The 27,349-nt window shown below is 41.6% G+C and overlaps 1 protein-coding gene across 1 annotated transcript; it reads left to right on the forward strand.

The window, feature by feature from the left end:
- Positions 1 to 27,235, forward strand: fn1a (fibronectin 1a). Its single transcript, XM_026294892.1, has 49 exons — positions 1 to 311; positions 1,087 to 1,212; positions 1,313 to 1,447; positions 1,528 to 1,659; positions 1,812 to 1,949; positions 2,647 to 2,805; positions 3,242 to 3,439; positions 3,644 to 3,826; positions 4,466 to 4,642; positions 6,679 to 6,834; positions 7,139 to 7,267; positions 8,409 to 8,552; positions 11,265 to 11,386; positions 11,533 to 11,701; positions 12,043 to 12,228; positions 12,320 to 12,448; positions 12,690 to 12,779; positions 12,910 to 13,104; positions 14,137 to 14,415; positions 14,527 to 14,790; positions 14,926 to 15,020; positions 15,350 to 15,518; positions 15,664 to 15,750; positions 15,889 to 16,080; positions 16,774 to 17,046; positions 17,703 to 17,817; positions 17,949 to 18,025; positions 18,111 to 18,200; positions 18,338 to 18,604; positions 18,700 to 18,816; positions 18,925 to 19,089; positions 19,208 to 19,363; positions 19,521 to 19,634; positions 19,752 to 20,021; positions 20,144 to 20,355; positions 20,580 to 20,667; positions 20,853 to 21,038; positions 21,194 to 21,283; positions 21,467 to 21,658; positions 21,781 to 21,870; positions 22,693 to 22,801; positions 22,914 to 23,133; positions 23,466 to 23,636; positions 23,747 to 23,885; positions 24,118 to 24,285; positions 25,268 to 25,393; positions 25,631 to 25,737; positions 25,904 to 26,023; positions 26,198 to 27,235. Exons 1-49 carry the CDS (start codon positions 182 to 184, stop codon positions 26,264 to 26,266), a joined length of 7,515 nt encoding a protein of 2,504 aa, XP_026150677.1. The 5' UTR covers positions 1 to 181; the 3' UTR covers positions 26,267 to 27,235.
- Positions 27,236 to 27,349: the final 114 nt, after the last annotated feature.

Genomic DNA, 27,349 nt, shown 5'->3' on the forward strand with positions numbered 1-27,349 from the left:
CCTCCACAGAGGGGCCGCAGAGCCGAGAGGAGCGGACTTAACGGGGAGAGAAGAGCGCGGCGTGAAAAATACAGAGTTGCACTGGAACCGACTTCTCTCCGTCCCTGGTGACATTAAGAACGTGCACAAGGATCCCCTGTAACTAGGCTCTGCGGGAACCGAGTGGCTGCCATTAAACACTATGCCCGGCAGCACCATAGCCAGGGTGCTTGTTGCGCTCTGCATCGGGAGCGCAGTGAACTGCATGCCCAAAGGGACGCACAGGAATCGGAGACAGGCGCAGCAGCATCACGTCTCCTCTGTCTCTCAGGGTAAGTTTTTTTTAAAAACACGTTGTTAGTCGTGTAAGTAAGTGGTTCCCAACCCACCTGGGTCTGAACGTAAAGGGTAAATAAGAACATTTTAACAGAACAATTATGTACCCAGGACACATCCTTTGTGTCTCGTGGTGCCAGTAGTTTAGGTAATTGCTTATGTATAAGGTTGATAAAGGCCCTATAATTCTATTAACTGATATTCTCTCATCTGGAGTCACTGAATCAACCTCATTCCTAACAACCTTTCTCATCTCCTCAACTTCATCTTTGTCTGAGCGATGCGAGGATCAAAGCTTCGAAGAGAAAATAATAAACAGTCCAAAGGGTGTTTGCTTCCACGTGAAAAGTTGGAAAAAAGAGGAAAAAAGAAGAAGATAGATGTTTGCAGGATGTGGAGTCATGAGATGCGAACAAAGAACCCGCCTGGTGGGGGAGAGAAAGTAACACTGGATATTCTTCTCCAGTCTGTGCTACTGATTTATTGCTCAGCCGGGGGCCCTTTGAAGTCGCGTTAACACATTCAGAGCCTGTTTCACACACATGGGTGAAGTCTTGTCACGCTGTTTATTCCAATTTATGGTTTGCTTGTTTAGTTATAAAACACCTTTTGTTTTTCAACCCACAGCAATGATCAGTGTGTGTTTCTAGTTACTATTATGGCTAAACCATTTTGCAGTGGCTGCGTTTACCTCTCTCACCAGGACATGGTGAGCAGCCTCTTATACCAGCCTCTCATCAGCTGTGTACTTTTCCTCATCTCTCCTGATAGATGGTTGTATAGAGAACGACCTCTTCTATGCCATTAATGAGCAGTGGGAAAGACCGTATCTGGGCAGCACGCTGGTCTGTACCTGCCATGGGGTTGCTGGCATTAAGTGTAAAAGTAAACCTGAAGGTTAGTTTGTTTTTCCATCCCTGTGTCTAGTCTTTCTTTAATTAAAAAAAAAAAAACACACGCACACATAAACACATGATTTTCATATGTACATATACAGAGGAAAGGTGCTATGACAAGATCAACCAGCAGTCATATGCTGTGGGAGAGACCTATGAGAGACCCAAGGATGGGATGATCTGGGACTGTACCTGTATCGGATCTGGGAGGGGCAAGATCAGCTGCACCATTGCCAGTAAGTAACCATTTTGGTTTCTATGAAAATAACAGACATCTCTGTCTGTATCAAAATCTTTCATCTGTCTGTCTACCCAGATCGCTGCCATGAGGGCGGGGCTTCATATAAGATAGGTGATACCTGGAGGAGACCTCATGAAACAGGAGGCTACATGTTGGAGTGTGTCTGCCTGGGTAATGGCAAGGGGGAGTGGACCTGCAAACCCGTTGGTGAGTCATTCACACAGACACTGACTAACAGGTGACTCTGTTTACCTGGCAGATGTGCCTGCTGGTTTTCCAGAAGATTTGGGATATATAATAGTGGACTCTAGTTAGATGTTAATTGAATAAGCAGTTCAGGAAGTATCTTTTTCCTGCAGCTGAGCGCTGCTATGACAACTCGGCTGGAACATCATATGTCGTTGGGGAGACCTGGGAGAAGCCGTACCAGGGTTGGATGGTGGTGGACTGTACCTGTCTGGGAGAGGGAAGTGGACGCATCACATGCACCTCCAGAAGTAAGAAAGCCCTTCTTTCTTTATTGGTACCAAATGTCAAGTCCCTATTGTCTGTCCTTTATGATTTCATTTTATGGTCACATTGCCGTCACTCATTTACATTCCAGATTCCTGTTTTTGTGTGTCGTGTGTGCATACACTTAAGTGATTCTGCTTGTTTAAGAACAGAGAGGGGAAATTGTGTCACTGGGAGCCACATGAAAAGTAAAATAAATCTATTGCTGCTGAAATGCTGTTGTTTTTAAACAGGTACCACATGTCTGTACATATATCTGCTAAATCCTCATCAAATATCATAAGTCTCTGTACTGGCAGAACTACACACTAAGTGTATCTTTTGATTTGTTGGTGAATTTCAACAAGCTGAAGAGGAAATGTTTACCACTTATGTTTCCAATTAAAAATGTTACTTGCATCCTTTATGATACTGTCTGACACGACAGATGGTAGTGACTGTTATTCCCTGCTGGCTTGTTGTGCTATGTAACACTTCAGGGTGGTCTTGGAGCATTTTTAGTGAAGATCAATAACTTGTTATCATCAGTGTATTCAACAACTTCTCAACAAAGTCAGAAGGAACAAACATGGAAACAGCTGGTGGCCAGAAGGAAACATTCCCCACAGAACCTCTGACTTTTACATTTTAAATTGCCTTCCCAAAGTTGGTATTAATTCCTGTAATCCTCTCCACTTCTAGATCGCTGTAATGACCAGGATACTCAGACCTCCTACCGTATTGGAGATACCTGGACCAAGACAGATGTCCGAGGCCACCTGCTCCAATGTCTGTGCACAGGAAACGGCCGAGGGGAGTGGAAGTGCGAGCGACATGCCTCACTTCACACCACTGGCCTAGGTGAGAACTGATAATACCCCGCCCCCCTTTGCTGCTTGTGTGGCGAGAAGAACGTACACCAGAGACAGATGCTGTGAGGAGTGAGAGATAGAAAAAGTGTCAAGTGTCAAGTGTTGAAGTGAGAAAGACATGTCTTTTATCCCATGATCATGACCTCATGAAATGAAACATGGTAAAAGTTAGTGGGAGAAATGTGCTTGAAGTTATTATGGGCTGTGAGACAGGAACATATGCTTGAAGTGACTCACAAACGATGTAAAACTTGGGCTACAGACCTCTAGAAGTTGAAATCAAAGTCAGTTATTTGAACTCACTGGTGATTGAAGTGAACTCTTACCAACCTGGTTATCATCATCATGCGTCTTAATTAATTCAACTTTAATATGAGTTTTGACACTGTTGCTGTATCTGACATGACTCCTATGTTACATTTTAGGCACTGGCTCTCGTGTGATCACTAACATCCAGCCTGCAGTCTATCAGCCTGCCAAGGTGCCTGAGCATCCCCAGGAGGGCTCCTGCCGCACCGAAACAGGGCTGACATACTTTGTGGGTCAGCGTTGGATTAAGAACCAGGGAACTGCACAAAGGATGTGCACCTGTCTTGGCAACGGCATCAGCTGTGAACAATGGGGTAGGAGATGTTCTTTTTGCTTTTACAAATTCACAGCATCCCAGGGAAAGTAATTAGGGGCACCTAAAGCAATAGCCTGAATGTTAGCCGGAGTTGTATGCTTAGTTAGATGTGATAATAAACAGACTACCCAACATATGAATAAAACAGTATGAGGTGTTTAGTGATATTTACGGACTTGTATGTTTTCCTGTTTTCACTCAGATGGACCGGCACCAGTGTATGGCGGCAACTCTGGAGGTCAGCCTTGTGTGTTCCCCTTTGTCTACAAGGGCAAGACCTACCACTCCTGTACCTCTGATGGACGCAATGACGGACAGCTGTGGTGTTCCACCGCCTCTGATTTTGAGACAGACCAGAAATATTCCTTCTGTACAGAGAAGAATGGTAAGAATGGCAAATGTGGGAATTGTGTTGGAACTTTAAAGTGAAATTGGGATGACGACAAGGAATTAACTTTGTTTCAATATAAAAATCATGATCTGGGTTTGTGCAGCTGTAATGTTAGGAAACTAATGTTACTTCTGTGATGTTATGTTATGTTATGTTATGTTATGTTATGTTATGTTATGTTATGTTATGTTATGTTATGTTATGTTATGTTACTAATGTTACTGTCATGTGCTTGGTTGTTGGTTAATATCCTCTACATGTTCTGGTTTAATGTGCATAACTTTATTGTTAACTGATAATAGCTGGACATTTTTGGCAAAAAACGTTTGGATGGCAAAGTAATTTTGAAAATCACTCAGCAAAGTATACAACTAATTTAATATTAAGCTAAATTATTTAATCTCTGTACGACCAAGATACTCAGTCCTCCTACCGTTTTAGAGATACCTGGACTAGCAAAATACTGACTAGTCTGTCTGAACAGTTTAAAACAGAACCTTGTCAGTACCTCGTCAAACAACTGCATCATATCTGATTTTTCTTTGTATAAACTTATCCACACATACAGCAGTTGTTTTGTGGTTTGGATACTGACAAATCAAAGTGATACCAAGTTTTTTTTCCTTTCCACAGCAATTGTGGCAACACGGGGCGGTAATTCTAATGGTGCTCTGTGCCAATTCCCCTACCTCTACAATGGCCGAAACTACACCGACTGTACTGCAGATGGACGTAGAGATGGCATGAAGTGGTGTGGCACCACAACAAACTATGACGCAGAACAACGTTTTGGGTTCTGTCCTATGGCTGGTAAGTGTGTATCTGCATTACTGTGGATCAGCTCAACAGTTTGCTATCCATGTGGGTTGCTAATGTGATTAGCACAGGTAATTGCAGCGTCCCTCCCAGTCTTAAGGAAATGTATCTCCACCCTGTCTGAATCAAGTAGTTAACATGCCCTTTGTATTAAGAGCACTATTTTGATAGGTGATTTTAATTAGCATTAGAGCTGTTATCAGACTGATGCTAAAATGGACTTGTGTCTGATGACATAGACATAATCTCATTTACAGGTCTTACACCTTTATTTAAAGCATAGCCAAATTCACATAAAGTCACTGTGGCCTTATAAGAAAAGTGTCATGGTGTTGTATAGGTGTCAATTAGATCTCCACAGGGGACAAAATAGGCTAAAGGCAGTTTAACACTAGGGGGTTGTTGACGCTGCACTAATGTCTGTGAAGGAGTAATGAGATGGTAGTGATGATGCCGGCACACTGTAAAAGAGCACAAACAAAGTGAAAATCTGGAGGACTACTTTAAGATATCAGAGTTCATGTGTGTTGATGTAAGTTTAACCATCAAACCTTTAAAAAGACTTAACATACACAGCTGAGTGGTCAACAAATGTGATTCTAGTGTTGTGTGAAATGAATGAAATCTGGAATAGTTTTACATTGAGGTGGCATTGTTTCAGTTCTGTTAATGGATGAATGGTGCATTCACCAACTTAGTGCAGTTAAATTTATGCATCTATAAAACAATATTCACGAATAAAAATCAAATCAGAATAGAAGGTAGAATAATCTTGTTTTTGCAAAATCTAGTTTGTACACATTGGAAACATCTAAAGAACTTAAAGTAGTTTTTCAATTCTAAAAAAAATGGAGCACTGATTTAAAAAATGTTAATGAGCTATAATTCAGTCTCAGTCCTGCGATCTGCCTTTGAGCCGACACCCTGTTGTTAAAAACACCCTGTTGAACTTTAATGAGGACAAAAACAGTGTTGATGCCCTCTAGCCAATGTCAGGGCAGGTTGCCTGTGGTAAACTCAGTCCAGCAGTCAGGGCAGCGGGGGTTCTTTGATATTGACATTAATGACTTTACAAGGATTGTCAAAACAAACATGCTAGTTGAGATGTTAATGGGGAAGTTTAAAGAACAGTAACAGGTCTGGAGCCTGATTCTCTCCACCTGTGCCCATTTGTGGAAAGACTGCTGAACAGGCTCATTTCTGGCTTTGTGTTCTTAGAAAGGCAGCAGTCTCCAGCTGTGACCCCACATCTATGCACCACACCTAAGTAACTTCACTAAGATGTGGTTTCTTTCCCACATCTCAGAATCTTTTAAAAATATTGCCAGGCCAACTGAGGGAATTGTTTGATTTCCCAGAACTACTTGGGGCAATAACAAAACAGCCTGTTTAAACTTTAAATTGCCACTTTCAGAGTTGTTTACCCACTGGTTAAATTGCTCTTAGAGAGTATTGATTGGTTTTAAAGAGATAAATACACGAGCTACATATCCGGCACCATGTCCTAAACATCTCCAGTACTGGTAATTATGTCACAACTTGCACTGCCACCAAATAAAGGACATTAATTTCCAAGAACCTGATGGCTGGATGGTCTGGCTCTGGTCCACATTCTGCCTGAAATGCCCTAGCTGGACTCCAAGATACCCTCTAATTCACCACCACTACCACAAAAATAGATATGATAATAGGCATACATTCATATATGCTTCGTCTCTACCTGATTTGCTTGGATATATGGTATGGTACTGTACTACTGCACAGAGAAGCTACAGAAACCTTTTTCATTTCTTCTTTCTTTCTTTGTCTCTCTCTCTCTCTCTCTCTCACACACACATACACACACATAGAATCAGCGCTCACCAAGGGCAATCATTTGCACTACTTGTGCTAATAAGTAGGTGTTTATGATATGCTCAGATGTGCTGGATACAGCCCCGAGCATCAGATTATTTTGAGGGGTAGTTTTGTGTGCAAGTTTGTTCCAGTTTGCCCCAAAACTCAAACTCACATTGTCTCATGTGCTCTAGCTCATGAAGAAGTGTGTACAACAAGTGAAGGAGTCATGTACCGCGTGGGAGACCAGTGGGACAAGCGGCATGATGTTCTAGGTCACATGATGCGGTGTACCTGCGTTGGCAATGGCCGAGGCGAATGGAGCTGTGTTGCTTACTCCCAGCTTAAAGGTGTGTGAGGAACAAGTGAACAGGAATTGCTTTTGTGTGTGACTTAATGATTAGTGTAATGACAGAGTTGTCTAAACAAAGAGGTGAAATGATATAATCAAAAGTGAGCCTGCCCACCTGCACTATATGAAGTTTCACTTGCACCTGCAAGATGTGAACCTGGCACACACACAAACACACACACATAGTGTTCAGAAGAATAGATGCATAACATGCAGTGAGGAGGTATTTTTAAAAAAATGACAATTTGTTCCAAGATGCCTTTGCATGGCTTGCTATATTTGTGTTTGTATTTCTGTTGCAGACCAGTGTAGTGTGGATGGTCTGACTTACGATGTGAACCAGACCTTCACCAAACAACATGAGGAGGGATATATGATGAACTGCACCTGCTTTGGACAAGGACGTGGCCGCTGGAAGTGTGATGCCATCGGTGAGTTAAACAAACTCCTAATGTCCTCTGACTTTTGTTTATGTAGGGTAAACAATGGAAACTGTCAAGAAAAAGGGAGGGTGTGGGTTGTATAAACGAATTAACCTGTTAGTTTTACCCCAGAGCGGATCCGCTCCGATTTTTTGTATGTCCAGATATGCCTCAAAAGATCGTCGGAAAATGTGTATACAGTCTAAAAAATTTTATGTCTAATAAAACCTTAAAGTCTCACGATTCAAATGACATAAAGCAATTTTGGATTGAATAATCACAGCGACTACAGTTTCTTAATATTTAAACAAAAGTACAAATACAGTACAATACGCTGTTCCTTACCTTTCTCTCGTGTAACTTCATATGTTTACTCAATAATAGAGTGTCGCATATCGTTCTGTTCGTTAGAATCCATAGAACAAAGTGCACCAATGTTTTAGTCCAAAAAGACGTAATATTGTACAGTAACGTTAAATCCATAAATCCATCGTCCTCCTCATAATAAGCCGTAAACCGCTTCGTTTTACGGCTGTTTTGTCAGTTTATTCAATAAAGTTTGACATAGCAAGCTTCTGTGAATCACATAAGGCCTCAATCAAACAGTGTTGTTACGTTTCACAGCGTAACTAACGGTAAAACCAATAGAATTCACACCCTCAGAGCAAATCCCAGTCAGGGGGCATATTCTAACTTCGATTGACAGGAGAATTAGCCAGTCAAATTGGTCGTAAATGGTGACAGACGCATCTTGTAGCCAATGATGAGGCCTAAAAATCAACATATCGCATGTCGTGCCAGATGACGCAACAGTGGGCTTTAACGCAGCCCCCACTCCTACTGTAAATGTAGCCATGACAACACTGGGCAGGCAGCGCTCGACGCTAGAGGGGGAGGGGAGTCATGTTTCACATTCTACAGCGCGCCGATAGAAAATTGGGACGCTTTTTTCGGCCATTTGCAAAAAAGGGGGCGGGGTAGACAAGAGGTTAAAAACAAGCTACAAAATTGCTATTGTTGATTTTCCTGATAATTCTGTTTTAGGTGTTTGTATAAGTTGCACATTATAACAGGAAATGCACTTGGAATAGCATTTGTGCCAGCTCCAAACCTGCTGTTACATTACATAGTCTCCTGTGACTGTTCTCAGATCAGTGCCAAGAGCCAGAGACACGAGTTTTCTATCAGATTGGAGAGTCGTGGGACAAAGTCATTCATGGAATCATGTACAAGTGTTATTGCTATGGCAACGGCATTGGAGAGCTCAGCTGCGAGCCCCAACACTCATACCCAGGTAAGATGTTAAAATTACATGAAGAGTAGGCGATGTAATGACACTACACATACTGTATCTACACTTTGTAGATACAGTAACAGAATCAGTTCACTATAGCTGTAAAATAGATATTTAGGCCTCAGGAACAATATGGTCACTGCTACTGATGAAATTAGTCAGCTTTATAAATTATTCTCCATTTCTTGCAGACCCATGACTTAGATATGAAACAGATTGAGATAGACCGGGTGTGATTTCCTCTTGGACAAATATACCCCCCACTCTGAGCCTTTGTTCTTGCTAGTATGTGGTACATCCCCTGGGCTGTTACCACAGCTGTGCAAAATAACCTCCGTCCCCTTGCTGCATACACATACCTCCTACCTTTAAAACATGCTATGGGACAGTTTTCAATTTTGTGGATTTTAGAAATCACTTCAGTTACCTCAATCCCTAATGACTTGAAACTGATCTTTCCTAGCTTTTCCTAGCTCAATACTGCTTTTTACAACAAAATCACTCACTCAGTTTGACTTGACTTTATGTCCCTTCCTGTGTATGTCTGTTCCTCACTGCCTTCGTTTTTCAGTTTTCCAGCATTCTCCCTCCTTTGTCACTCCAGCTGACCACATAGTGCTACTCACTGTGCAATCTGTTCAAACTTTTAGGGTTTTTGTTCTGTGGACATTTCCACTGGATAGGGATACATACAAACTATGTTAAGAGTTAAACAGTTCCTATTTCTTTGTTGCTTTATTTTTACAGTGGCATCACCGAATTGACCTAATTTGGGCATTAACAAAATAAAAGATTTGGTAAGATATTACATGTATAAATATAGTATAGTATATATAGTATAGCTCCAAGTGTCCATGTGAGACTACAGTGTTTTTGTTGCTGAGACAGAACTTTAGTCCATGAGTGTTCATATCTGAAGCAAAGGAACATTTGAACTTTTACTTGTTTGTGTCATGAGCTGTGTGTGAAGCAGGTTGTAGAAGCTACAAAATGTAGGGCACTATTCTGCTGTATGTGGCTATAATAGCAACCAGCTGTGAACTCTCTGTGTGGGTGTCTACACAGCAAGGCATAGAAAATGCTGCATGCTACGATTGAAGGGTAGCAGAAGGGAAATCCAGACTCCAAGTCAGTCTCTTAGTGGGTAAAAAACCATAAAAGGTAAAATTGAAAAAAAGAAAAACAAGTAAATCATTTTAAAGCTTTTCACAAGTCCCAGAATGAGCCCTATTCTGATAAGATCTCATAAAAAATGTGTTTTTTTTCCTGCAGCCTGTGTTTATCTCCACTCGTCTGGGATATAATTTATTCTTTTAGAATGCTTCTTATTGTTAGGAAGCATTACTCCCCTTTGCTGTGGTCCTTATCTCCACCTTTTCTGTGCATCTGCCTCTATCAAGACTGGATGTTGTGTCTGTGTGCAAATTAAAGTGGGACATGTGCATACATGTGTCTTTGTAAGTTACAAAAGGAGTGTGTATGTGCCTATAATGCTGGAGAATGTGCGTGTATGCATCCATTGCAAGTGTGCATTTGATTCTATGTAACTCTTATCCTCGCCAGTGGCCTGTGGGTCTCTAATAGGCAATAATTGGTCCCAGATTGTTTTTGAGGTTTGTGTATCTGCTAGTAACTTCTGGTTAACCGAGCCACTTGCTCAGAAACTTTGATTACAGGTCTGCTATTTGGAAAAGCGGTCAGAAAACCTCAGTTCTTTATAGAAGCTACCAGTTTCTATCAGCACAGCTTGTGTCAGGAGTCTGCTCGCCACATGACTTGTGTTTGCACTAAAGATGATTTGATACTGTTTTTTTTCATTTCCTGTACAGTACAGAGACTACAGCTGCAGTTTTTCTTGCTTTCCCTCTGCAACATGCTAAACCTTAGTTATTCAACTTGAATTGTCTGGTAAATTGACACACTTTAGCCTGGGCCCCTGTCCTTTTTGAAACACAGTACCTAGAGTCTATCCAGTGTGCTGGATGTAGATGTAGCATGGCACAATACACGTTTGAGTGCATGTCACCTACAATACTATGCAGGTTTTTCAAGGCCTTCACTAACAGACATGTACAGATGTTGAAGACAGAGTCGTGGAGGAAACAGAGGTCACAGAGAGGAGATTCAGAAATGAAATTGTTAAAATGGGGGATCTTTCATTTGTGATTACTTAGTTTCTAATTAGATTTTTTAAAATTAGTCTGTTATTAGTCTACTGTATTTATACTTGCAAAGTGGCCACTAAATGCTACTCTGCTAAATATAAACTATTCCTGCAGCAAAATAATACCTCAAAGAGAACAGGGTGTGTTGGAGAACATGTAGAATAGAGAAGGTTATAGAGCTGAGACAGTAAACCTGTTTGAATCTGTGCTGGAATCTCACACAGACATGCAATTTTTTTCTCATTCTTTCTGTGTTCTCTTCAGCAAAATACTGCTGCACACTCACTGATGCTTTCTAACAGTAATGTTGGGTCATGCAAACATGTTTTTGAAATCAGTGAGGTTGCAAAAGAGCATGTGTGTTTCTATTAGACTTAGATATGTTTTGTGGTCTTGCAGTCTATCATAGTTGTAATTTAACTAGAAATGCCGTATTTGATATTGACAATGCAACTTTGCATATTTTTAGTTCTCTATTATACTATAAAACATAGTCTGCTAGTACTAGTCTGCTTACCCCTCTGTCTTTGTTATCTCACTGTCCCAGGTAGTCACCGTCCTGTGCAAGTGATCATAACAGAATCTGGAAATCAGCCCAACTCGCACCCCATTCAGTGGAATGCCCCATCATCTGCTCACATCACACAGTACATTCTCAAGTGGAGACTGGTGAGTTTTCGGATTCGACATCATAGTTAATAAAGACATGACTACTCTTCTGACTGTAACATCTAACTTTCAACTTTGGGCCATCTCATTGGAAGCTTAAACCCCCTCACATCTCCTTTCCCCTCATTCTTCATCACGTTTTACAGAAAAACACTCAAGGTCCATGGATGGAGGTGACAATCCCTGGCCATCTTAACTCCTACACCATCTCTGGTCTGAAACCAGGCATCACATACGAGGGTCAGCTGATCAGCGTGTTGCGGTTTGGGCGCCGAGAGATCACGCGATTTGACTTCACCACCACTTATGGATCATGTGAGTTAAGGAAATTGACAGACCTCCGTGCTGGTTTACCTGTCATGCACAATTTGACCAACAGAATCAACTCTGTACTTTTTCCATACCAGCGTTTTAGGCATGGGTGTTTTCCCTTTGCATTTAACTGCTTAATGCATATCGGTTCTTAGTCAGATGTTCCTGTTTTGCAAAAGATGGAAGATGCTGAAGACAAGGGATGATTCCGTTAATTTCACCTTTGCTTAAACAGGAAGTCCTCACTGAGCTTTAAAAGCTCCTTTTCCAGTGGCCAGCATTACCAGTTCCGATCTCAGAGACACCACATAACCAGCTCTTATTTTCCATCTGTCCTCCTGTAGTGGCCACATCACAAGGCGAGACCACCAAGATGCCTCCTTTTGTTGACATCTCTGAGTCTGTGACCGAAATTACCTCCAGCAGTTTTGTAGTATCCTGGGTTTCAGCCTCCGACACAGTTTCTGGTTTCAGAGTCGAGTATGAGCTCAGTGAGCAGGGGCAAGGCACAGGACAACCCGTGGTGCTAGGTAACAGCTGGCACATACGTATATTAATGCATTTGCGTAATTACAGTTTAGTCTTATATTGTGTCTAATACAATATATATATTTTTGTCAGACCTGCCCCGTACAGCTACCTCAGTAAACATTAATGAGCTTTTGCCTGGAAGGAAGTACACTGTTAATGTTTATGAGGTTACAGAGGGTGGAGAAGATAACCTCATTCTGACTACTTCACAAACCACTGGTGAGTAGACACTCTGATGTCACATTCCTAATCTCTTATCTCTGGTACTTTCTCCATTCATTATGTAAAGCACAAAAATGACTCTTGCTAGATTCAAGTACAATTTTTCATCAATAAGCAACCTAAAGAACTTGTGCCAGGGACTACAAACCAGGCAGTCTAGTAAAAAAAAAAAAAAAAAAAAAAAAAGCTGTTATAATTATTCTTCTCATACTGTAATGCTAATACATTTGTTCCATAGCACCTGATGCTCCAACTGAGCATGAAGTGGAGGAAGTGGGAGAAACTTCCATTGTGATCAGCTGGGAAAAACCAGTGGCTCCGATCACCGGTATGTTATGACAACAATGTAAATCACAGCAAAAATCTGCCACCATGCTGTTGCCAGTTTGAGCCCCTGCCTGTTCACCTGTGGCAGTTATCCACACAAAATAAAATGTATGGCCTTTTCCTCCATGCAGGCTATCGTGTCGTCTACACGCCATCAGTGGAAGGTGAAAGCATGGAGCTGACGCTGCCCGATACAGCAACATCTGTGACCCTGAGTGACCTTCGACCTGGGAAGTTGTACAACATCAGTATCTACGCTGTGGAGGACAGCCAGGAGAGTGAGCCTATTTTTGTACAGGTCAACACTGCTGGAGATCCACTGCCAGGTAAAGACTGAGATGTGTAAACAAACGGTTAATGTATTAGCTTAGAAAAGTGACTTCCAAGAGATTCAAATATATCTCTGGTGGCAGTGATGGCACTTTGGGTGTAGGTGCTTTTTTTTCTTTTAGCACCAATAGTTTGTGTACATTGGCCAAAAATCTGCTCATAGGTGATTCTGATCCTTAAATATCATTATATGATCCATTATGTGATACTGTATTGACATTACCAAAGAACCCTCCAGAGTCAACCTGTAATCCATCATGTGGCATATTTACATAGAAGTTTCCAGTTCTCGATCCTAGAAGTAGAGTTTTCCAATGAAAAGTGAAGTCATTGAGTTCACAGCTGTTGTACTCTTATTCTACTTGACTGGAGTTATGTAAAACTTTTCAGTTTGCCAGGTTGAACATGCTGTTGGGCCAGTCAAGCAGATGGTGGTGTGTGTATATGTGTGTGTGTGTGTGTGTTGTGTATATCTGTGTGATAGAATAAAGCTACAGTACATGACCTAGTTTAGAGTTTGTGCTGTTACTTTGGCAGAGGAAGACAAATGGACTGAAGCTGTTGTCTACACATATGGTGTATGAGCTACACCACAGGGTTGGGTGCACAATCGGTGCTAAGTGCTCAGCTCAAACACTGTCTTATGAAACTGGGGAAGCTTAAAGTTCAGCTGCATCTAACCGAATGTGCTTTTACAGGTCAGGAGCGAACGGTTGTAAAGTTGAAATAATGTAAAATGGGGGCAAGTAACGCCCAAAGTTAAACCCAGAGCAACTATATGGTGTTGCTTTGAACTTTGCATTATATCATTTGTAGCATATCAGAATTTAAAATGAGTGTAGGCTAATTGGGCACCACACTTTCACTTAAATCAGCTTTCTTTTCATTTGTTTTTCTTTCTCCTCTCCTTGCATTGATTGCTCCATGACTATAAAGGGCAGGGTGGTTTTACCATGAACTTACCAGTACTTACCACAATGAATGAAGATGTTTAGGCACTGAGTAAGATTTTTTTTTCCTGTCCACAGATGAAGTGGCTTCTCCCACAGACCTGCAGTTCTTTGAGGTGTCAGACAGGAAAATTGTCCTGACCTGGACTGGCCCAACCAGTGAAGTCTCAGGCTACCGTGTCACCATCATCCCAATTGATGAGTCTGGTTCCCCCCAGAGGGAGATGACTCTGCCCATCAGTCAAAACTCCTACATTGAAGTGTCCGACTTACTGCCAGGAACACTGTACCGCTTCAACATCTATACGATTCACAGTGGAGAGGAAAGTTTACCACTTATTGGGGAGCAAACTACCAGTGAGTATAACTGATGTCCTCAAGCCAGGAAATGTCTGTAGACTTACAGACAGAAAAATCAGTTTCTACATGTTTTCATACTCCAGTAAAATACATTTGTGATCTTTTTAGAGCCCGATGCTCCCACCGATATCCATTTCACCAACGTGACTGAGGACAGTGCTGTGATACTGTGGTATGCCCCCCGTGCCAAAGTCACTGGCTACCGTCTCTTCCTTATGGTTGAGGGCTCTAACCCCAAGCAGCTGCACCTCCCTGGCCGCCTGTCTCAGTACACCCTCCTCAACCTGAAGCCTGAAACACAGTACACAGTCACATTACACTCAGAGCAAGACAACACACTGAGTGTAGGAGAGACTGCTGTGTTTACCACCAGTAAGTGTCTGATGCAGTAACAAGCACTATGGTCGCTTTGCATCTGCAAAGTACACACTGAAGGGTGCTTACATGTACTTGCATGGTATGAAACCAAAACTGATCAGGGCACACGTTTACTCTGTGTATTTGTAGGTCCGCCAATGGGCAATGTGCCTCGTTTCAGCACTGATGTGACCGATACCTCAATTATAATTTCCTGGACTCCAGTACCACGCATTGCATACAAGGTATGTTCACTGTGAACATACAGTATTTTTATTCCCTTCCACCATGGCATGTTTCAGATTCTGTCTCCTAAAATCAGCGACTGGATTGTGTTTTTCTTTCCTCTACTTGCTGCTAAAGACACATTCCAGTTATTCTTGGCCCCTTTAGAGAAACTACAAACCTCAAGAATACATGTGATTGGACAGAATATGTCACACCATAGATGAGAATCTTCTGGTGGCTTACAAGTTCTTGGGAAAACATTAACCTCTGATCTTTACCCCCTGTACTGCCAAGCCATGACTTTCTGTCCTCTGACTCTGGGACTTTGTGTGTATTTAATGCTCAGTTGACAGTACGTCCCAGTCAAGGAGGCGAAGCCCCCAGAGATGTGACTTCTGACTCAGGAAGTATTTACATTTCTGGTCTGACTCCGGGAGTGGAGTACACCTACAGTGTCCAGCCAGTCGTAAATGGCCGTGAGCAGGGAACCCCAGTTACACGCCGTGTAATCACACGTAAGTAGAAGCCAATAAATTTGGACTGTCATGAAGTTATTGTTGTTCTGATTTTATTGCCTGCAGTTTGTGCTGTTGCTCACTTGCCACTTTTTAATTTTTCTTGTTCTTTTGCTCCTCTCCTCTGACTCCTCTTTATCTCCAGCTCTGTCTCCTCCTACTGATCTCAACCTGGAGTCTAAACCCGGCACTGGGGAGCTCACAGTCCAGTGGAATGGAGCTACTACACCAGGTATACACATGTGCCGGCATACACAGCAGGACCTACTTAAAAAAACACATGAATAAGTCACACTCAACATATCACAAGTTCTCTAATAACTAAATGCCTCTCTTATGTGTCTTTCTCCAACCGCCCTCCCTCCCCAAGACATCACTGGCTACAGAGTGACATGTACTCCCACCAATGGACAGCAAGGAAACAATGTGGAGGAGTTTGTGGAGGCCGGGCAGAACTCCTGCACCCTGGAGAACCTCAGCCCAGGAGTGGAGTACAACATCAGTGTGTTTACTGTCAAAGATGATATGGAGAGTGCTCCTATATCAACTACCATCACACCAGGTGAGAGGGTAAAGAGAGTTTTGAATTGGGGTTTAAACCAATGGTGGTAGACAACAAAATGAACAATCGTTACCAAGATTTATTCAACTATCCAAAATGTTGAGTTAGGGCTTGTTGTGGAAATGCACTAGATATTTGTATCTATGCTAGGTCTGGAATTACTTTTATAATTTTGTAAGGGTCATTTATATGTGAAGAGGTAAAGCTGTCATTTACAGAAACATTTAAAAAATATAACAGTGATAATAATATATAACAACTTTCAGAATAACACATCAGCTTTCAGCATTTAACAGGCAGTGTTTCATTTAGCAGTGTGCTCTATCTTAGCTGTGAAACAGTATAAACACTGTTTTGCTGCATTATTGCTTTAAATCCTGGTTATATATTAAAAATATTCAATAGAGAAGCTTCATTGGATAACAACTAGAACCTCACAGGATATTAATATATACCAGGAAAAGCAATTCTTGGCATTAGCTTTTCCATTGGTGTGATACCAGATATCAACCAACTGGAAATAGGCAGTTTTCATTGCTCATCTTAACCACTGCTCATGTCTGTCTTTGGTCTTTCTACTTTCTGGCACTCACCTCAAACCTCTTCCCTTTCCTTTCACTTTTCCCTCTGGATTGGTGTTTTTGCTGTCTTTTGTCTTCTTTCTCCCCCTACATCTTCCCTGAACTTCCCCAGAAGTCCCACAGCTGACAGACCTGAGCTTTGAGGACGTGAAAGACACCACTATCAGCCTCCGTTGGTCACCGCTCAACACCACGGCCATCACTGGTTACAGGATCACAGTGGTGGCAGCCGGCGAGAGCGTGCCCATCTTTGAAGACATGGTGCTGCCAACGACTGGTCATTATACCGTCTACGGGCTGGAACCTGGAATTGACTATGACATTAGCGTGATCACTGTGACTGAGAACGGCGAGAGCAAACCCACCACGCTCACCCAGCAGACCTGTAAGACACAAATTCCAAAGAATGTTCTCTGCTACTAATGTCCATAACAATACATGGATTTTTTTAGTGGAAGAGTCATTAAGTTATAAATAAAAATACTGAGCAGTCAAAGCAGTTTGTGCTTTATAGTGTGTGATTTGTGTTGCCCGCGAGGGAGTCACAAATCACAGTGTGCTGAGATTATATAATGTAATACGGTTCTGATTAACTCAAAGACATGTCTCTTCAAAGGAAACGTTTTAAGTTCATGATGTAAATGTTCTGCATGCTGTGTTGTCAGTTTAATAATCCTTTGTGTGTGTGTGTGTATGTGTGTGTGTGTGTGTAAGTGGACATGTGGACCATCTGGTTTTAGCCTCAACTAAAATCCCCTCAAGGATTTAACATACTGACTTACTTTGCCTAGCAATACAAGCACTGCTTGTTTTCTCACTTTTAAGATGTTGTAAAACCTAAGACATGGATTTACACTGAGACACATACCAAGAAGACTCTTCTCTTTAAAAGATAGCACTGAATGTTTTTCTGTTCTTTTTTTAATATCTATTTTCTCCCCTTATTTGCATGTTTCTTTTCTCCTTATTCTTTTGTACAAGAATTCCCAAACTATCTTCTAGTTGAAAAAAAAAACATATCTGATTAATCTCTTCTAATAGCTGTACCAGCCCCAACTGAACTGAGCTTTGGCCAGGTTGGTTCAGACAGTATGGAAGTCACCTGGGTCTCTCCCCACATCCCAAACAACGCTCACGTCGACAACTTCCTCATCAGGTATGACAAGAAACATGCTCAGTCATTTTACTTTATTTCAATCTAATATCAAAAAGTCTAGCGTCACATAAAATACATCCTATCCCAGAAATGACAACATCATTGCTACGTTGTTGGGTTATTGACTGTAGGTATCATCCCATTGACGATGAAGATGACATTACAGAAACCAGTGTAGGAGGCAGAACTAACAACGTGGTGCTGAGGAGTAAGTTATAGCAAAAACAAAGAACTGACAAAAATGCAGAGACAGACAACTACATGTGTATTTATGTCTTTGCCACTGTCCACAGACTTGTTGCCCAACACAGAGTATCTGGTGAGCGTGGTGTGTGTTTATGAGCAGAGAGAGAGCTCCCCCCTCATCGGCACCCAGAAAACAGGTGAATCTTACTGATCCTGATTTGACAAGAGATCTATATCGGTCCAGAAACAGGCACGGATATCTAAGGGCAAATGAGATCCTTTGCCACAGCACAAAGTTTAAGCATCCTTTTACACATCTGCTCACATTCCTCAGCTCTGGATTCACCAGTGGGACTACGATTCTCAGAGATCTTCACTAACTCCTTCACCATCCACTGGCTCGCTCCCCAGAGCAGAATCACAGGTTACCGTGTCCGTTACCAGATGGTCAGCGGTGGGAGGGCCAAGGACGAGAGGCTGCCCCCCTCCAGGAACCACTTCACCCTGACAGGACTCACTCCAGATACAGAGTACCTGGTGAACATCTTTGCAGTGAGCGGGACTCAGGAGAGCTTGCCACTCAGTGGGAAACAGAAGACAAGTATGACATCCAGATCTCATGCTTCATTCGAGCCACTCACCATGATCATGTTGATTATATATTTTTTTGTCTTTGGCTTTTTGCTCTCTCTCCAGTCTCTGATGCTCCCACGGACCTGGAAGTATTAGATTCCACCCCCACCAGTATTACAGTCCGTTGGGACGCCCCTCCTGTCACTGTGCGCTACTATAGGATCACTCATGGAGAGACAGGTGAGCTAGTAATGCTAGTAACTTTTTTTCAAGGTTTTTAGGTCTTAAAAGTAATTTAGACAGTCTAGTGCCTTTTAAAACATAATATTTATCTGTCTGTCAATCCAGGAGGTCACAGTAATCCCAAGGAATTTACAGTGCCTGGCTCTCAGTCCACTGCCACAGTCTCTAACCTGAAGCCTGGTACCGACTACACAATCACTGTCTATGCTGTGACCGGTAGAGGAGACAGCCCTGCATCCAGCATTCCCATCTATGTCACACATAAGACGGGTACACGCAAACAAACATTACTCTGTCAGACACAAAATGAAAATCACCCATTTCTGGTGATTATCCAGCCCCACTGTGTTTCCACTCACATCATTCTCCTTTTTACATCCTCTGCTAGGCGTCGACTCTCCCTCTGAAATGGAGGTGGCGCATGTTAATGACAACAGCGTCACAGTCAGGTGGAGCCCCGCACAAGGCCCCATCAAGGGATACAGGGTGACCGGGGTCCCCAAAAATGGACAGGGGCCGACTTTCACTGAGGTGGTGGCGCCAGGTATGTTGCCTGACTAAAAGTGCCAGTATGTGTATAGTGTTTTGTAATTTTAATGCTTGATTAACTTTTATCTTATTTCTGGTTTCTCAGTTTTGGTAATGCTAAATTGTGTCCCACCCCACTTCTGTTTGCATATCATTGCCCTTTTCCTTTCCAGACCAGACAGAAATGACTTTCACTGGCCTGATGCCAACATCAGAGTACATTTTGAGTGTCTACGCTCTTGCGGAAGAGGGAGAGAGCTCTCCACTGGTGGTGAATGCTTTAACAAGTGAGGGTTTCCCATTTCTAGAAAGATATTTGTGAAATATTGTTCTCCAAACATTCACAGATTGAAAAACAACTCCCTGACTTCTCCTTTTACTCCTCCAACCTCACTTTCTTGTAGATGTAGATCGTCCCAAAGACCTGACCTTCTCAGACATTGACTCCACCTCTCTGCGAATCACCTGGGACAGTCCTGAGGGCATTGTCACATCTTACCGGGTCTTGTATTCAAGTTCGGAAGAGGGTGAGCGAGAGCTGCGACCTGCTCCCCGAGGAGATGCTGAGTCCACTGTTATCTATGGCCTGCAACCTGGCACTGAATACACTGTGAAGGTCATCGCCCTGCATGATGACACAGCCAGCACACCACTGGTTGGGAGACAAGCTACAGGTACATGAGGAAATTAGTTATAGATATTTTAGGTACATGGTCTGTACTTTATCGTTTTTAACAAGCATGTTTCTCTGTGGTCTCATTCTAAGCCTCTTTTTTTGTTTTTCCCTCCTCTCCAGCCATCTCACCCCCCATCAACCTGCAGTTTTCTCAGGTTGCCCCTACCTCTTTCACTATGCAATGGGCTGTGCCTGGTCAGGAAAACCGGCTAAATGGCCTTACTGGCCTCACAGGCTACCGTGTGGTGGTGAACCCCAAGAACAAGAGTGGGCCCACCAAAGAGATCAACCTGGCCCCAGACACCACTCAGGCTCACATCTCTGGACTCATGGTGAGTGAGATGTAGGAACTCAATTATTTGGCAACAGTAGCAAAACTGACTGACAGATTGTGCTTTGACACATTTCAGACATGAGAAAGTTGAATTTCATTACAATAACTGGGAAATACATAGCCTACATAAACAGTTATACTTGGAGCCACTGTACTTGAACTCAGCATTATGGAGATTGCACAACACTGTGACAGACTGTTTTTTTTTTTTTTTCTCTTTAGGTTGCAACTACCTATGAGGTCCACGTGTATGCCTTGAAAAACTCTCTGACTAGCAGGCCAATACAAGGAGAGGTCACTACTTTGGAGAGTGAGTGTATTTCATGAGCTTTGACACTCTGACCAATGTATTTCATGCCGTTTTGATGCATGAAAATGGAGAACTGGGCATTCAGGTTACAGTAACTTTGCTGATTTTAGTTCTTGTGCAGAAAATCTGTGTTTATGTGATTATTTAAAAATATATATGCTCTCTCTTTCCTCATCTGCCTTAAGACATCAGCCCCCCTCGCCGCGTACGTATCTCTGATGTTAACGACTCTTCCATCACTCTGACATGGCGCTCCAAGACAGAAACCATTTCTGGCTTCCTGATCGAGGTCACATCCACCTCTTCCTCTGCAGGCTACATACCCATTCAGAAGACTATTGGCCCTGACTCACGCGCATACACTATTACAGGTACACAGACACGAGAAAGTACATGCTCACAGATGTAGCATAAAACCAAGCTGTAAGAATAATGCACAACTGTATAAATATAGTTTAATCATGACATTGGAGACTCACATCCACACTCAAATTATTACTCTAACATGTCATTGTCTTCACTTCAGGGCTGGAGCCAGGAACCAATTATAAGATCAACATGTATACGCTGAAAGGCAATGGACGCAGTGCACCCCTCACACTCACTGCATCCACAGGTATCCATTAACCATTATTCTGTACTATCAGTCAGGAATAGTAGATTACTTTGACTCTTACAAGCTTCACCGTTACAGCGGACACTTTCAGACTAGAATTTGCTGGTGTAAACTGTCAAATGCAGCAGATGTTACGCTCAGTTTAATCCTTTGAGTACTTACATGCTTGTCTACTTCTTTCAGCCAAACCCTTAGTCATCCCACCCACCAATATCCACTTCACCTCCCTGAATGCCAACAGCATCTCTTTTACCTGGGAGCCATCCCGCAGCCCAGGGGTCACTGGGTATTACGTCACCTACGAGGAAGCTGGGGGTTTACCAAGAGAAGTTACCCCCAGACCTCACGCCGGCCAGAGCTATGCCATTATTGATGGTAAGTGTGGATTTATTGTACACAGATAAATAGAACGTACATGCAAATATGTGGATTAAAAATGCAACAAACATGAAATGTTTCTCGCTTTTTCTTATATATATTTTTTTCTTTTGCCATAGGTTTGAAACCAGGAACAGAGTATGTCATTAAGATTGTTGCATTGCAGAATGCTTTGAGAAGCACACCTCTAGTGGGCAAAGCCAGAACACGTAAGTCCCCCCCCCCACCGTAACATAGACCATTATGGGCTGTTCCAACTTTCAGGAATTGAAACATGCTCAATAATTAGATGAGGTAATCTCATCTCCCCACTGTGTCCAGTTATGTTTGTCATAAATGTGTAAAAAAATAATTAAAAAATAGCACATTTCTAGTTTGTGTTTGTGTTTGATGTTTAAATACATCACTGAAATAACATAGCAACATGCATTTCTGTCATCAAAAACATTCTAAAAGTAACGTGTCCCAACAACTGTTGTCTTCTGCTGTCTAAGCTGAGCTATACTGCCCCCTGCTGGGTTTATTCTATACTGCAGCAGAGTTCCTTAATTTTCCATTGATTCATCAGTTGTACACAAATACACACATTAATCCCTGTGCTTAGATTCTAAAGCAGAGGGTCAGTACCCCCAAAAGGGCTGTAGCTACATTGATGCCAATGCCCAAGACAACATACAGGTATTATTACAGTGCTATCATAGCCAGTGACACGTTTGAATAGGAAGGTGTTCAAATAGCAAATAAATATTTATTCATAAATAATAAATCCAGTAATTTTGCTTTCCCAAACAAGGCCTTAACTAAACTAAAACATGTAATGGAATCAAATAACATTTTAATGCACATGTATCTGTGTCTATGGACTCCCACAACTTGTCTGGATCCATTGTTAACCTTAGATTAACTATTGTGCTAGAATTTTTATAGCATAACAGATGTTTCAAGGAAACAACCCTCTTGTGTTTTCTGGGAATTGGCTGTGCCTTGTTTGTTTCTAACAGCTCCCATATGTATGTCTGTCATCTCATTAGAGCCAGCTTCAGATCATCAGTTACTTGTCCCTGAACTGCCTCAGCTTCCTGTTCCTAACCGACCTGGCCATGACATCCTAGATGTTCCAGAGTCCTTCGATGACAAGATGTAAGGACACATGTAACCATGCTGATATCACCTCTATTATAGAGCACATATGAGCCTTTAAATCATGTTTTCTCCTGCATTTTTCTTCATCCATCTCTTTTTCTATTACTAGCTTCACTTCCAACCATGTCCACTTGGCTGGTACTAGTGGCCATAACCAACCAGGTCAGCAAGGCCAGCACATCTACACAGAGTACCAGAGCCTAGGCCCCAATAATGGGCTTCATGGCCCCTATGGTGGACCCAAAGAAGGCCAGAGACCCACTCTCAGACAACCTCTAATCTACATTCCTGCAACAGGGCCTGATGGCAGCAGAGTACCCTTGGTCAAAGTGTGTGAGGCTCCAAATATCAGTTATAAATCTAAACCTGCTTTATTAATTAACTGATGACTTTTGAAAATCTGCAAAAATCTTATTTGCACTTGCAATAATTATTTAAATAAAATGCCAAGAGATTATTGTATTTTCATGCCACAAACTGATTTAATTTAAAACTCACTATATTGCAATGCATAGCTTCACCTTTGTGTTATTATTATAGCAAAATGATTGATGATTGAGGGAAATATTTGTAAATCATGATAATTGTATCTCCTTTCAGAAATATTATGATATATGATATTACGATCTCACTGTTGTGTATAATGTGTTTGATCTCGTAGGTGAACGAGGGTCCTCTGCCAGGTCTTGCATTTGGATTCCCTGACAATGAGACAGAGTTGCCTCAAGAAGCACAAACAATCACAACCATCTCCTGGCAACCAATCCCTGAGACATCAGAGTATGAAGTATCCTGTAATCCCATTACACATCTGGAGGAAAGGGGTTTCCAGGTACACACACACACACACACACACACACACACACACACACACACACGACTCAAACACATATATGCTACTGGTGATGCAAAAATGTATTAACTTTGTCTTCCTCCGTATAGATGCGTCTTCCTGGCACTGCCAACAGTGCCACACTAATTGGACTGACATCTGGAGCATCCTATAATGTTGTAGTAGAGGCTATGAGGGGCGGGGCTAAAGAGAAAGTTCTGGAGGACGTCATAACTGTTGGCAATGCTGGTACAGTAGTTCACTCTGACAGCATCCTGAGTGCTAGGAGATTTTTTCTTTCATCAAAATAAGTTTAATATACAATGCTTGTAACATATACACATAAATACTCAAAGAACTGCATAAAAATCCAATCATGAAAAGCAAGAATAGGAATAATAGGTGTTTTTAACAATGTTTAAACATAACTAATTAAATAAAGGTAACTATCTATTCTAAACTTTCTTTTTTCATCCCATAGTTCCAGGTGACATCCCTGTTACTGCCAACCAGGATGTGTGTTATGACACATTCACACACACCTATCATGAGGTGGGCTCAGAGTGGGAGCGCATGTCTGAGACAGGCTTCAAGCTGTGGTGTCACTGCCTGGGGCTGGGCAGTGGTCATTTTAGGTGTGATTCATCCAGTGAGTGGCTTACTAACCTCATCCCAGCATGCTTTGCAAACAGCAAAACAACATACCATAGAATTAAAAGTCAAACAAATTCTATGTGATCTACTCAGGAGGAATTTATGAGACCGAATTATAAAATGAACATATCACACAACAAGCATCAAAGCATATTTTGAAGTATAATTCAATTAATGTAACAGAGCATAATACAGTGTTTACATACCAAAACCCTTTAATAACTATATACTGGCTTTGTCAAAAGCACTTTAACTGCATATATGAGATGGAGAGAACCAAAATGGCTTCATATCAGTGCCACTATGTCAGTTACTCTTTTAATACAGGACATTATAAATTCCTTAGCTAATGTTGTGCTAGTGCCATAGAACTGCAGAGATCATGTTCTATGTTCTGCAGCATGCGGTAATGAAATCCTGCATGGGCAAATGTTTTAACGTTTTTGAATAGTATTTTCTACATAAAAATATTGTAAAGATTTTTCTACCCTGTATGTATACACCTTCATTACCCCATATTTAATGAAGCAGTTCTGCCTTTGCTCATGCAGGCTCCACTTCTCTCTCTGGCCACAGTGAAAACTTCAGTCAGAGGGCAGGAAGTTAAGCTAAGCTAAATAGTCAGCATCAGCCTCTGCTGTTTGCATTGTCTGTGCAACTAAGATGACAACAGCTCATCGTCCATCAGCATAGGTTTTAAATTTCACGCTGTATTTGTGTCTATGCCTCCCAGCTGTGAACCAGTGAAGCCGAGGTTTTGTGAGTTCTAAAGATTGCCATTAAGTGTTGTTTGAATAACAAGCGTATTTTACACAATGAAGAATTCTTATTTTTTGTACTGTATTGTGTTTTGTACTTGTTTTATAGATGCTGTGACTTATACTGTGCAGAAATTAGGATATGTAAATGCTTTTGGATTGATGTTTGTTACATAAACTAATGTATTTCCACTGCCCTCCCTTTTCCCCTTTCCTCAGAGTGGTGTCATGACAACAGCAACAACTACCGTATTGGAGAAAAGTGGGATCGCCACGCTGAAGATGGTCACATGATGAGTTGCACGTGCCTGGGAAATGGCAAAGGAGAATTTAAATGTGAACCCCGTAAGTAGAGAGACACAAATCTGAACCGTGCACACAAAATATGTCTGCTGTAACTTACACACTAAATGCTTTCTGGTTGACACAGTCTGAACACCATATGGTTTACATGAATGTATTTTACTGCACTTTATTTTCAACACAACAGTGCATTAGATCATCAACTGTGATTTTCAACCAAACAAATTGAATCATTATGCTCTTATACGGTGGATCCATAATATGTATTTCATCCTCCAGATGAGTCGACATGCTATGACGATGGGAAAATGTACCAGGTTGGAAACCAGTGGCAGAAAGAATATATGGGTGCCATCTGTACTTGTACCTGCTATGGAGGACAACAGGTGGGTAACTGCATATGTGTGTTTGTTTTTGAGTCCACAAGCTGGTTCCCTACTGTGTGAGGGGTAATGTTGTGAAGTACAGGTAAAATCTATCTGTACCCCCAGAACTGCATGATGAACAGATAAATGCGCTTGCATGTTTACAGTCATCTTTCCCTCTCTTCAGGGCTGGCGCTGTGAGAACTGCAGGAGACCAGGAGGGCCGACTCATCTGGATGCTGACCTCCTGCAACCTGTTAGCTCAGACGTCTTTGACCGCTACAGAGAAAATGCTCTGCGCAAATTGGTCAGTGTCCACTAATAATCTACTCCTTTCATGTCATTGCATTTGTCTACAAAAATGGCAGAAAGTAAATTTTATATATAGTCAGCTATCAGCATAGTTTTTTATTCATTGGACCAAGAAATCACAACTAATTCCAGTCTTGCCTCTGTTTCCCTTCTCTTCCATGCTGCTCAGAACATCCAGTGTCCAATTGAATGTTTGAGGCCTGAGCTGCTTGCAGATGCTCACAGCCCCTCAGAGTAGGGAAAAGGAACGTGTGAGTAAAGTGGAAGAAGACAAGAAACCCCTTACAACATCAAGACCACTTGAAGGACACCTCCTCTTTGTTTTTGTTTAAGGAAGATATTACCATCACATTTTTGCTTTAAAGGGGTTCCCCACAACAAATTTCAGTGCTTTAAAAAGACTTATCTACACCACCTTTCCCACCCTGTTAAAAATCTGTTGGTTGTGATCCTCCCCTTTTCAAGGGAAACAAGGATTTCTTGACACAAATCTATCAGAACACAAAGCTTGCTCCTTTATCACCTCATACCCTGCCTACCACAAACATACTGTTTACACACACACACACACCAGTGCAGTGTTTTTTTCTTTTACTGATCCACTAATTGTTATTTCAAGACATTCCCTTACAAGTCTTGTCCTTTGACCAAGACAAAATACTCCTCTCCAAATGTCTGTCATTGATAATACATTTGTAGTAGTTCACACAATTATGGGTCTCACTGTGACTAATAAATACTCAGAAAGTATTTAGGTAAGACAGAATGCATTTTGTGGGTCCTGAGACCTTTCAAGTTAAGGAGAGTAGGAGGTAATTGCCAAAACCATGCAGTATTGCCATTGTTGCCCAGACAATCTAACCCTTCTGTGTCAGCTTCACTGGCCACAACGGGATGTTTTAAAAGTACTTAAGGAGCAGCACGTCTAACATCTATAAAGCCAAAGCTGACTGACCAAAACAGTTATTTTCAAACACAAATTGGAAAATTGATCATTATTTCCAAGTGAAATGCATTTTAGTTACTTAGATATTTGTAGTTTTTTTTATTAATTTCTTTTATTTATCCCTTTTTATTTAGGCATTTTGTTCAATGCTATTTTGGGGTGTACACTTTATTTTTGATTAACTTGTTTTTTATATTGTTGGTGCCAAACTCTGAACTACTGTGGACTAAATCTTTTTAAATAAACTAAAAAAAAATCCAAGTGAGTTGTTTTTTTTTTTTACATAAGAGCTGTCAGGCAGAAGAAAATATAGCAGCACGTAATCTGGATATTATATAACCACACAGAAAATTCTGAAGCTGTAAGCATTAAAAG

Source organism: Mastacembelus armatus, chromosome 21, assembly GCF_900324485.2.
Source record: "Mastacembelus armatus chromosome 21, fMasArm1.2, whole genome shotgun sequence".
In the NCBI taxonomy this organism is placed as follows: domain Eukaryota; kingdom Metazoa; phylum Chordata; class Actinopteri; order Synbranchiformes; family Mastacembelidae; genus Mastacembelus; species Mastacembelus armatus.